The sequence below is a fragment of the Elephantulus edwardii genome, unplaced genomic scaffold (assembly GCF_000299155.1).
Source record: "Elephantulus edwardii isolate Elephantulus edwardi_28Jun2011 unplaced genomic scaffold, EleEdw1.0 scaffold00017, whole genome shotgun sequence".
NCBI lineage: Eukaryota > Metazoa > Chordata > Mammalia > Macroscelidea > Macroscelididae > Elephantulus > Elephantulus edwardii.
In genome coordinates this window covers 15,970,518-15,982,340 of record NW_006399767.1, presented here as the reverse complement: position 1 = coordinate 15,982,340, position 11,823 = coordinate 15,970,518, and the positions used below count along the sequence as shown (strand labels likewise).

The 11,823-nt window shown below is 43.9% G+C and overlaps 1 protein-coding gene across 2 annotated transcripts in view; it reads right to left on the bottom strand.

Moving 5' to 3' along the window:
- Nucleotides 1–2,308: 2,308 nt before the first annotated feature.
- Nucleotides 2,309–11,823, bottom strand: part of USP49 (ubiquitin specific peptidase 49) — a 121,140-nt gene continuing 111,625 nt past the window's right edge. Inside the window, exons 1-5 of one of the 2 annotated variants that reach the window (XM_006882000.1) lie at nt 9,354–10,715; nt 7,681–7,885; nt 4,174–4,282; nt 3,458–3,663; nt 2,309–2,496 (exon numbers count right to left, since the gene is read on the bottom strand). In XM_006882000.1, coding sequence (XP_006882062.1) covers nt 2,309–2,496; nt 3,458–3,663; nt 4,174–4,282; nt 7,681–7,885; nt 9,354–10,715 — 2,070 coding nt within the window. Of the gene's footprint in view, nt 2,497–3,325; nt 3,664–4,173; nt 4,283–7,680; nt 7,886–9,353; nt 10,744–11,823 lie in introns of those variants that run through there. The other variant, XM_006882001.1, reaches the window with a different exon arrangement.

The window sequence follows — 11,823 nt, the reverse complement described above, 5'->3', positions numbered from 1 at the left end:
GAAAGGCAAAGGGACATTTCCCCTCCTAATAGCCACTGGCTTATGCAGCAGGGAATGCTTTTTATAAACATCCCCTTAGGATTTCTCAACAGCACCTAGTGCTGCTGCCACTGGGGACCTACAGTGCCTATGGCTGTAGCGGGAGTGGGTCCCTCTATGACGGTGGACCTCAGTGGGGACTTTGCTATTGATTTCTACCCCAACTCATTTTAAATTATTTTACTAATTTGATATATGGGTGCTTAGCTAAGTTAAGCATTTGTTTGACATAGTCCTTAATCTGCTTAATAATCCTTATAACATTTGGTATAAAACTATTTTTAAAAATTAAATTTGATGATCTTTTCATTTTCCACGAAATGTTTATTAATAACTTCCCCCCGGACAGCCTGAGGAATGAAGTCGGTGCTCTATTAGCTCTCAATCTTGTAAGTTCTCTTTTTCTAGAATAATAAATATAGAATTCAATGAACGATGAGGCACAACTTATATTTTTCCTTTCCTTTTTACTCTCTCTAGGTTTTTCTTTAAAAGTTAAAGGACTTTTCTGTCATCACCAAAAGTCCTCAACAATCGTGCTGACTTAAAATGCGCATCTAGAGAGTAAAACTTCACAACAGAGCCTCTGGCAGTATGGGCGGCTGGGACACTTTAAAACAGTGTCCAGGAGAGGATGGGCCCGGGGCAAAGCTTGTACAAAGAAGCCTGCAGTAGACAATATAAACCAAACAGCATAAAAAATGCCATACGCTATCGCTTCCAAATAAAAGCTAAATATTACAGAAACCTCACAGTGTTGGATAAAGCAAGTTTAATTTAAAACAGTCACTCCCCTTTCCTTATCAAGGTGAGCCATTGTGTGTCCTTTTCTCTTTGTCCCAGTGCTGTCTGGCAAGTCCTGTGAGAGAGTTCATCTCAGAAGAGGTCAACAGCAAATGCTACAGATCTGCTCAGGAAATGAGGCTCATCAGCATCACTAAAGCCACTAAACCACTCTCAGTCTTCAGCCTCTTTCCCCACTTCCCTCCCTTCACATCTACTCCCTTCAAGTGACAACTGTACTTCTACCTGAATTCAAATATGATATACTCAGTCAGAAGATGAGTATTCATTGTGTCAGGCTGAGGCTCACTGCAGCAGCCACACTGGGTGCACATTCTTGGGGGAGTCTAAGTGAAGGGCGAGCTGGTGCCTGTTGGGGAGAGGGTTTCCCCCCTGGGCAGTTCTAGTCCACTCAGAAACTGAGCCAGTGGGAACAGGAAGTTTGATTTTACTAGTCTTAGGGAAAAGGACATGGCACTCTTGGTGTGGGTGGGAAATGGGTCAAGACTGAGCAGCACAATGGGTATTTAGGGGGCATATTCCTGGGCAGTACCCATGCCGAGGAAAGCAAAAGCTCCTAATCCTGGTTGTGAACAAGAATGTTGTAGCTCTCCAGGTCCAGGAAAGAAGCTGCAAGCCACCCTGTGGAAAAGCATGGGAAACAGCCGGCCAGGTAAGTCTAGGACTGCCGGCTCTGTATGCCCACCCCTAAAACCAAAATAAATACTTGGCCTAGATAGGTGGATTAGGGATTTGCTTCAGAACCAGGATAGGTGCCAGGAGTGCCCTTTTGTCCAGCATGAAACAACACACAATAGGCTGTTGCTTCCCCTAAGAACTACCCTTTCTTTAGAATGTAGATACTCATAGCAGTCTGAGAACAAAGGAATAACTAAGTGACAGCAGCAGGCAGGGAGGCCCGACACTTGATAAACCTCATTTGCATGGAGAATTTGCTCCATGTACTTCACTCCACTCTTCAACCATTACTCCCTAAGAAGGGAAGCATGCAGGTTTTCAACTTTTGAGGGATACTTCCTCTGTGGGAATAAATCCTTTGACTTCACCATCCCCTTCTGAACCAAGTGTACCAGCACACGGGCAGCCCCCGGCTCCTCACAGCACATGCTCCAGGGCTGCCCACAAAGGTGTTGCCAGGAGGCCCCTGATCACCAGGACAGTCATGTAACAGAAAGAAAACATGGCTTCTTTTCTGGCCAGATCAATTTACACCCTTTTCCTCTACACAGGCCCCTCTATATTCAGAATCTTCATAGAAGTTACTCCTTTTGATTTGTTTTATGAAAGGAGGGTATTTCCAAATTCATTCAAAAGGAAGTGACTATGAATTTTATGAGAGGGCCGGAGTTACCTGGTTGGTACCTTCTATCTCCAGACCCAGAGCCAAACCTAGCACTCTGTTCCAGCTGTCAGCCTTATTTCCTACTTTCAAAAACAAGCCAGTCCTTGATAACGTGCCTCCCATTCAGGGGAATGTCTGTGGTTTGGCCTCGTCGTTCCTGGGCTGCCCCTGAGCTTGGAGTTGGGTTTCTGAGATTCTTGCATTGCCCTGCACTGTTCTTTGAGTGTAAAACAGGATGTAGGCCTGGGTTTTGCACACTTCCTCGACACTGCATACATTCAGCTTGGAGTCATTGCAGTGGACCCAAAAACCTAGAAAACCAAAGGGAAGAAAGAAAATGACTACTCAACTTTTATATTTTTGATCAGGCAAAACCAAGGGCTAAAGAAAAGGGGCAGAGGGGTTCTGAATATAGCCAACCCTTGATTATCTGTGTAGGGGAAGAGACAAGAAAATGGAAGTCTATCAAGAGGTTTTGGCAATCCCATTCCCACAAACAACACCATAATACTACTTTTATTGACTGCCTGGAGATTTTGTCCTTGTTTTAGTCAAGGCTTCTTCATTGCCTATTAGGGTTTTTACAAAAAGAGCCAGGAAATCAGGGTTATGAGATAAGAAGAGGAAAGGAGGACTAAGAAAGGGAAAACAGAAATAAAAGGGAGTGATAAAGGAAAATTTAGAAGGAACAAAAATGCATTTGTTCAAAGGCTCTGGCAGCCCCCAGGGCTAAGGGAGTCAGTACATGTACACTGTTGGAAATGCATCCGCAGGCCACCTGCCTCAGGGCAGCTGCTGGGAGGGTCTCCTCTGGAGCATGAGGACTAGCAGTTGCTAAGCGGGGAAGGTCCTTGTAGTCCTACACTTCCTATGGTGCCCAGGACATAGTAAATGCTCAGTGTCCTCAGCTTTATTATGAGCTCAAATAAGATTAATAGAATATCTCCATGAGGTTAAAATGGTACTGTCGTTTCTGCATTACTAGGGAGAAGATGAAGGCCTATAGTAGCTTTAATAACGACAACCTCCCAAACTGAGCAAGCACTATGTGTTAGGCACTGTGCTAAACACGTTGACATGCCGGTTCCCTTGATGCCTTTATGCTGTTACTTAGAAAGTGATAGATCCAAAATTTCCAATTCAAGCTTCATAATTCATTCCCCTAGATTTTAATGGTATGTTCTTTCCTCCATAGATGACCATGGCTTTATAAAATGTGGACAAACCAACCCTCTTCCGTGTCCCCGTCCCCACAGAGTAAAGCGCACGCACCTCCCTCTGTGTTGTAGCAATAGGCTGTGTAGTGTCCTGAGCCAAACCCTTTCCCGTGATGCATGACCACTGCGGAGAGATCATAGGCAAAGGTCTCTTTTTCAAGAGAGGAGAGCATGTCCCTGCAGCAGTAAGGTTCCATGGTTAATACCTGGTCAAAGACGACATGGACCCCAATCTTCTCTCGATGATTACGGCCAGACCACCTAGGACATGGATATAAACGCTTTACTACTAAAAACTGGCATTTGTGATCATAGGTAAAACAGGGAACTAAGAAAACCTACACTTCCAACTGTGGTTTCCCATCATAAAGAGATGGCAGTAATAGTCCACATGCATTTTCTGTGAACACTCTACAGTAGGCTCTGAAACTAAACAACCAACTTGGGTAATAATTTTCTTACAATTTACTGACAGCCCTTCTTTTCATAGATTATCTTCTACTTTATCCTAAAGATGAAGTTACATAAGGCCAAGTGAAGTGAGAGAATCTTTCAACACAGATATCTAAGACGGCTGTCCAAGTAAGCAGAGCCAACTTGCCTAAGACATCAACTTGCCTAATGGGTGAGAAGACCAGAGTCTCCGTGGGAAGTACAAGGTCTCAAAGGAACAGGCTTTTCTTCCCAACACCAAAGACATCCATTTGCCCTCACAAAAACCTTTGAGGTAGCAATTCTCACAGCATCCTGGGATGCCCCAAGCAAACTCACCTGAATCTTTTAAGGTGCAGCCGGAGGACCTGAGGTAGTCTGTAGATCATTAACTGCTTTCTAGCTTCACTCAGAACAAGGGGTTTTGGATTGGATTTTCGTCGTTTGCCTATATGGTTTGGGAGGGTATAAGACATAGATTTGTCAAGAGTCTTATTCTTTCCTAGCTATGGCAGAGATAACACTTGCCATTCCATTTGCATTCTCTTTATTTCTCAATAGTTGAAGGTCAGTTTTACTTGGGGCAGCAGTGTACTACCCTGCCTCACACACTTGCACAGTGTGGTCATGCAAGAGCTGGCTGATGAGATGGCGGAATGACTATGTGGTACTCTAGGGATGACTGCTTAAGGAGGGCTGACTCCTTATGGTGCATCCTTTGTCCTTCGCACTGTCTGCAACTCCTCTTGGATCATGAGGTAACTTTGAGGCCAGAAGATACACTCAACAGCAGAGCAGAAAGAGGAGCTTGGCTCTGATGGCTATGCAGCCACCAAGCAAGAGGCCCAGAATGTGCTTCCGACTTCCCTACCTAAAGCAAAAATAAAGCTCTATCTCATTGTAAGCTACTGTTCCTAGGGGTAACTGTTGAACCAAATCAAATCCTGATAACACCCATTTTTAAATTTTTGCCATCACCAACTTGCAGAGTTGGTAAGGGTTCCGTAAGATATGCTTCCGATATCAAGGATTTGTTAATGGAACAATGTTTACTACAAGGTCACTGAAATGTGGAGATAGAGAAGCATATATTTGGGTTTATACTTTTATATATGGGCTTGAAAATTATATTATGACACCATAACAACTTGAAAAACTTTTTTTTTACAACAAAAGCAAATAGGCTTAATCATACTTCTTGTTGTCCATACTAATGGACAAGTTATTCAGTTTCCTACCAGTAAATAGGGTGATAATATATGTGTTTCAGACTCAGAAAGAAGATAATAAGATTGTAGATTAATAGAGGATAGAATATTTAAACAGACATTCCTTTTAGCAAAAGTTGCTTAATAGTTACACCTATTTAGAAAGGACACTGCTAGCTGTATTTAAGTGAGCCCTGATGGTGGGGTGACCCAAAGGCTGTGTCCCTGGTGGTTCAAATCCATCAGCGGCTCTTCAGGAGAACGTAGGGCAGTCTCCCAAAGTGATTTACAGGTTTGGAAACCTGACAGAGGGTGAGTTATGAGTTGGTTTAAACTGCATGTCAGTGAGTGTGTTCTATATATGTATGCCATGCTTAAAATGAAACAAGTTTCTTGGCAAAAAGCTGGACATACAAGACAAGGCTGACTGTCCTCCTGTTTTAAGCTGGCCTACTGCTTACACTCTGATCTTCTTTCTAAAGCTGCTGAATTGTGGGGGAAATGCATTTTTAAATTTCAAAGTAATGGACAGAAATGTTCTCTTAATTTCCAGCAGAAGTCTTCTAACCACTTACTGATGACTGCTCTGTTATTATATTAATTTAGTTGGTGAATAATAGGGAATATAAAATTAGTAATGGTCCACTGTGGTGCCTGCTGATTGCCTCTGAACTGATGCTATCATATAGTCTCAGTGTCTGAAGAGCTGGGCATTTGAATCCAAGCCCTGTCTGGACCACTTGAGAAAGGTAGTAAATCACAGTTACGTGACATATCAGAGTTTTTTATGACAATAGGAAGTGGAGCTGTTGCTTCTCATAAGACTGCGGTACAATGAGTATACCATCGAAGCAGCTTATGCAGAGCTGGTAGTCATATGTTGGGGCATGAACAGAAAGAGAATTCAAAAGAGGGACCTGGCTTTATTTTGTATTCCTAGTCACTAGTCAATTTTTGAAAGTTACTGCAGCTGTTTGGGAACCCTGGCAGTGACTGCCACACTCAGCAGAGGGAGTATGTGAGCTAAGATGAAGACAATGCAGAACCTGGCTTTGTTTTCCTAAAATGAAATTCATTCTCTCTCTCTCTCTCTCTCTCTCTCTCTCACACACACACACACTCTTAAAAAATTACTGATTCAACTGAGACTGATCAGTTCTGTTGCTGTTTGCTTAAACTGGCCACACAGCAAGGCAGAAGGCTGATAGTTCTGAAACTTCACAAGCAAATCAAAGCCTCTTGTCTCCTCCCTGCAGATTTATTTTCCTATCGTTACTGGCACTTGTCTAGAGAAATTGTGAAAATTAGCATGTCCTGGCAACCAGAAAAATAATTCTATTTTTCCCCCCAAAGAAATAAATGTACTTCTTGCCTGATCTATCTTGTCTGAGAATGATGGTGTTAAAGCTGTTAACATACTACTGCTCCTTGCAGGCAAAAAGCTTTATAATCACTATTCAAAAACATAACCAGATAATCTGTTAATAAAAGAGTTCTTCTCCCTCTGTATCACAATATGGAACATGACAGGTGGGTACACTGTTAACTAGGAATAGCATTTCTAGTGTTTTTAAATGTCAAAATGATTATCAAATCGACTTGATATTTGCTCTGATTCTTCAAAGAGCAAAGGTTTCCCATAAAAACTATATGCAAACACATTAAAAAATGCTACCAAAAGATTTTATTCCCCTCTCAAAACCTTGTAGTCTAAACTATTACATGGTTGCAAATTGATTTCTAGTTCTCTGCACAATCCATCACATCCTCAATGTTCAGATCTTTGTATTCTGGTAAAAGCACATGTGAGCTCCCATGTATCTGTTTTCCGTTTCCTTTCCATGCTAAGTTAGCAGAAGCATGGGCTGTGGCAAGCCAGGCATGGGCTCTGCATAGATGGCCACATACACATATGGAAACGATTTCAATTTAAAATGAAAGCTGCAACAGGAAAGAATTCCTTATGATTTTTTCTGAAATATGAACCTTTCAAGAATGTGAAGGAAAAACCCCTCACAAACCCTCAAAATACCTAACGCTACCAATGAGCCACACACCCTCAGACTTGCTTTCTTGGCTTCACCGTACCAGTTTTTAGCATCCTTTCTGACACACTTCTGTATCTGTCAGTGCAGTGCCAAAGCATTCTGATACCACAGCCCTCAAACAGGCTGTGCCACCTGAATTTTGATTAACATGTTGCCGCAAATGACGGCAAATATGTTTCTAAGCACGGTCGTCAATTGAAAAAGTGCGGCAACGTGTTAAGTAAGAACTGTCAGGCTCCACATTGATTCATTCATTCAAGTGTGGCCCCTATTGCAACATGATGCTAAATTCTGATACTCTTAGGTTCCCATTTTAGGAGCCACAATTTCAGATGCCTCCTAGTAACAACTAATGCCAATCATGAGGGGCCAAAGGGGGCATAAGCCATACATTTACTTTTTTCAAAGTATGTAACATTTATACATATTTTAGCTTTGTGTTCAGCAAAATGGAAAAGAAAAAAGACCTTCTTTAAAAGATGCCCTAAGAACTCAATCCCATCAGTGTGATTTCGACTAGAGGGGCAAAAGCAGCACCTCACCCTGACATTCCAGTTGCACCCCCACCCCATCTTCCACACAGCACTCACTGTTACACTGGTCACAAGCGTAGATTCTCCCTTCCAGGGCCTCTGTCTCTGTGAACTTGGCCAGCATCTCAGTGAGCAGGCACTCTGTCTGATTCAAAGGGACAAACCCCTTTTCTATGCAGTGGTAGCGTTCAGGGAATTCCAGGGACAGATCCCAAAAGGGCTCAATGGTATTGGATTTGTAATTGCATGCTATACATGTGACCTAGAATGAAAAGATTCATTTACAGGTGATATAACTTCCATGCTTCCCACATACATTTTGTGCTCATTTTATTAAAGACATGTAACTTGAGCAAAACTAGATGTATGGTTTGAAAAAAATAGAGTATCAAAGTAATAAATATCATTTTAATGAAAAGAATTAGTACATATAACCTCTGGCATACATTTCTAAATATGTGGTGTTTGCTGAACTAGAAGACCACATAGCACAGAGACAATTACCTACCCTTTTTCCCTCCTCCCTTCTCTCTTAAGGCAAGTGCCAACATTGAATGCCACAGCAGTACAGACTGGAAGTGATGGGCTCATGCGCGAAACTGGTCTGAGGTGAAGAACTTGCTGGCCATGATGTGGTTCCCTAACTCACACACTCTTGCCTCTGTCTCTGCTGCTTGTACCTCATCCACCTGGCCTCACTCCCTGCCCTGCTCATGGCACTCTTCCCGATCCCTGTGTCTGCAGAGCCTCAGAGCACTGCTCGTTTAGAACTCCTCTCCCACTATCACCTTCCCAGATATAGAGAAAGTGCTTATGAGCTTACTCCTCTTACACGTGCTACAAAATAAAGACTGAAATAAAATTATTCTTATCCCAACTCATCATACTTTACAAAACTCTTTAAAAACCAAGGCATAAAACCTCAATGTTGAGGTTTTACCTGGCTCCCTTAAATTCATGCCCTTCTTTTTTGTACTATAAAAAAGTCTCTTTCTGCATATTCTTCCCTTATATCCTTAGATGGTGAAGTATCCAGGAAAGCAAGGGCCATGAGGACCAGGAAGGAGGCTTGCTTGCTCAGACCTCTGGCATCTGCCCCACCATCTCCCTTCCTTGTGAGGAATGTCTATCAAGCCCTGGGGGGGAAGATGGGTCTTTCAGAGTACTTTGGAACAGGACTACAATCATGCTCTGTTTAGTTTAAAAAAAAACACAAAAAAACCCAAAAAACAAAAACAGTAAAAATATGTTACCCATATTACCTTTATAGGTAAAGACCTCCACTGAAAATGAAGCAACAGGCAAATTAAACAAAAAAAAAATCTGGCCAGGAAGATAGGAAGGAGGCAAGTTCACAAACAGTCCCATCAAAGTACTATAAAAAGTACAATGGCTATTCTCAAATAAATACAATTACAGAAATACTGGCTATTATAATTAGTCTAAGGAGCCCTGTGCAGTGGCCTAAGCACTGACCTACTTATCTAAAGGTTGGGGGTTTGAATCCACCTGCTTGTCTAGGGGTCTAAGCTGAGACCGTCTGCTTCTGTGAAGGTTCACAGCCTTGCAGCTACTATTGCATAGCTTTGCTGTCTTGTTAGGGTCTTTGTCAGCTGCATGGCAATGGATTTGCTTCCTCCTAATTAGCACAGCAGCCTGGGGAGTATAGCACACAAGCCTCCCTCCCATGTGATTGCAAGAGTTGGGGTCAGGATGGAACAAGCACCTACCTGACTAAGGAGCTGCCCGTGGAATATGGTATTCACCACCTTTAAGACCTGCTTGGTAAGCTTCCGCTGGGAGAAGGGGATGAGGATCCGGTGCGTGGTCCCCTCAGCCTCGAGTTCCTGCTGAACTTTATGCAGGAGCTCACAGAGAAACTCCTGTGCATCCTGCTGGTCGTAGCCTCGGAAGGCGGGGATCAGGCTCCACACAGAGTGAAGCATGGCGAAGGGAGACACGAGGGCCCACTTTCCAGACCACATGACTCGGAAGAGGGTGTGCAGTTCGTGGCAGAGGGAAATGTGCTTTGAGCTGGGCTCTTTGTTCTGGATGAGTTCTAGACTCCTGCTGATGGAGACCCCTCCGTTCAAGCAAAGACCCTCCCGGTCGCAAAACTCAGCCTTGTCGCTCCTGCTGGACACGTTGGTGGCTGAGCTGCTAGCAGGTTTGCTGGAGAGCTGAGCTTTCCCATTGGTTGCTTTGGAAAATAGTTGTTCCGTTTTGGAAGGGTCAAGATTCAAAAAACATTCTCGAAACTTCTGGAGGTGGCTCAGCACCTGGAGGATGGAGTTCATGTAGCAGGTGTTCCCCAGGTTCCGCAGGCCCGTGACGCCGGGGGCCACGGCTGGCTTGCGGTGTGGCTTGAGTTTGCCACCAGGGCCTTTCCGTGAGGTAGGGAGAGTGGAGGGCCGCCTCTGGGCCATGGCCTTGGCCACATTGCGGGGTGGGTGCAACAGCAGCCGCGCGCTCTTGCGCGGAGGGGCGCTGGCCAGCTCTTCCAGGAGCCTCCGCTTCACTTCTTGTCGCCGCTGTCGCGCCTCCTCTTTCTTGCGCTCTAGCGCCTCCTTCTGTCGTCGCTGCTCCAGCTTGGCCTGGCCCCGGGAGCTCTTCTCGAACCAGATCCGCAGCGTCTTGGCCAGCAGGCGCTGGCGCCGGTACCACAGAGCCGTCAGCATCTGCGGCTGTCCCTGAGGAGTGCGCTGCAGCTGGACCAGATCCTCGCCCGAAGCCATGGACCGCAGCGTCCGCCCACGTTTCACCAGCTCGTCCTGTTTCTGGCCCCTGACTGCCAACAGGGAGCTTCTCAGCAATTTAAGGTCCCCCTCGGGGTTATCATTGAGTACGTAGTCCTTGCACAGGTAGCAGAACACGTAGAGATCCCGGACTTCCATGGCTAGGGGGTGTCCAGTCTCTTCAAAGTGTTTCAGAGCGTGATCCTCAATGTACCGGCCACAGGCCACGTGGGAGCACTTCAGACAAGCCCACACTGACTCCGTGGTGGAGCACTCCATGCAGCACCACTTCTGAGGGTTCAGGATGGAGTGGTCCTGGGCAAGGCGCAACCGCCCTACATGTTTGCATCTATCCATGTCTTAAAGAAGTCTCCACTCTTTTAACCTGGTCGGTAGGGCCAAAAGAAAAGGGCGGGAGGGGGGGGTGTGGAGAGAAAGAAGACAAGGAAATAAACTTTCAGCAAAATAATTTCCAAGAAAAAAAGACTTACAACTGCCACTTCCCATTGAAGGCTCACTGGTTTTCAAGTCAAAATTAGTTGCTTTGAAAAAGAGGCAAAACAAAAAAAATCAAATTTGGTATAAATACTGTAGACAGTTAAATTCGTAAGAAAGGCCTAATCATGATCAGTACGGGGGTCTTAGCACCAACTGGAAAGTTTTCACTTTGAAGCCCATTTTAATTCTTGAATGTCCATTATCTTTCTGTGCGGCTGATGTGTGTTCCTTAGGAAATCACAATGCACCCAGCTGATTACCAAGGGAAGGAACTTTGCATTCAGAATCATGTCTGAACTGATGATGTCCTGGAAGTGAGAGCTTCTGTAAGTAAGAGAGAGCTTACTTATCAAGATTGGAGGGGGGATGCTGTGGGGTGTGTGGAGAAAAAAATAGGCGAGAGGAGAGGAAAGAGAAGAGACGCAGATGATTGTGTAAATACCAGTAAGAGCAAGCAAGAGCCTCAAACAAAAAGACAATTCATTTCAGAGTTTAATGCATTTCAAACCAAAGATAATCAGATATGGTAAAGATAAAAGAGAAAGTCCTCTACAGTACAAAGCTTTATTTTTATTGAGTACAAAGGACCTGGCTCAGGAAAAAGACTGAACTTCAATCTAAAAAACACATTTTATGTGTACTTTTGAAACAGAACATTCACATATTGAAGGAAAAAAGTGGAGAATGTTCGTTCACTCTTTTTAGTGAATGGATGTGTAAGGAAAGAAATAGATAAATCTAACTCTTAAGACAGAGGAGGATTGGGTATTGAAATTACAGCATTTAACCAAACCAATACTAAGCATACAGAAATCTTCCAAGTGAAATATGTGAACTTTTAAAAACAACAACAACAAAAAAAAAACCCCAAACACAAAACGACCAACCAAACAGTGGCAACATAGTAGGTTCTCTTCTCTCTTTTCCTTTCTTCAATATGACCCATCAGAAAAACCTCACAATTTTT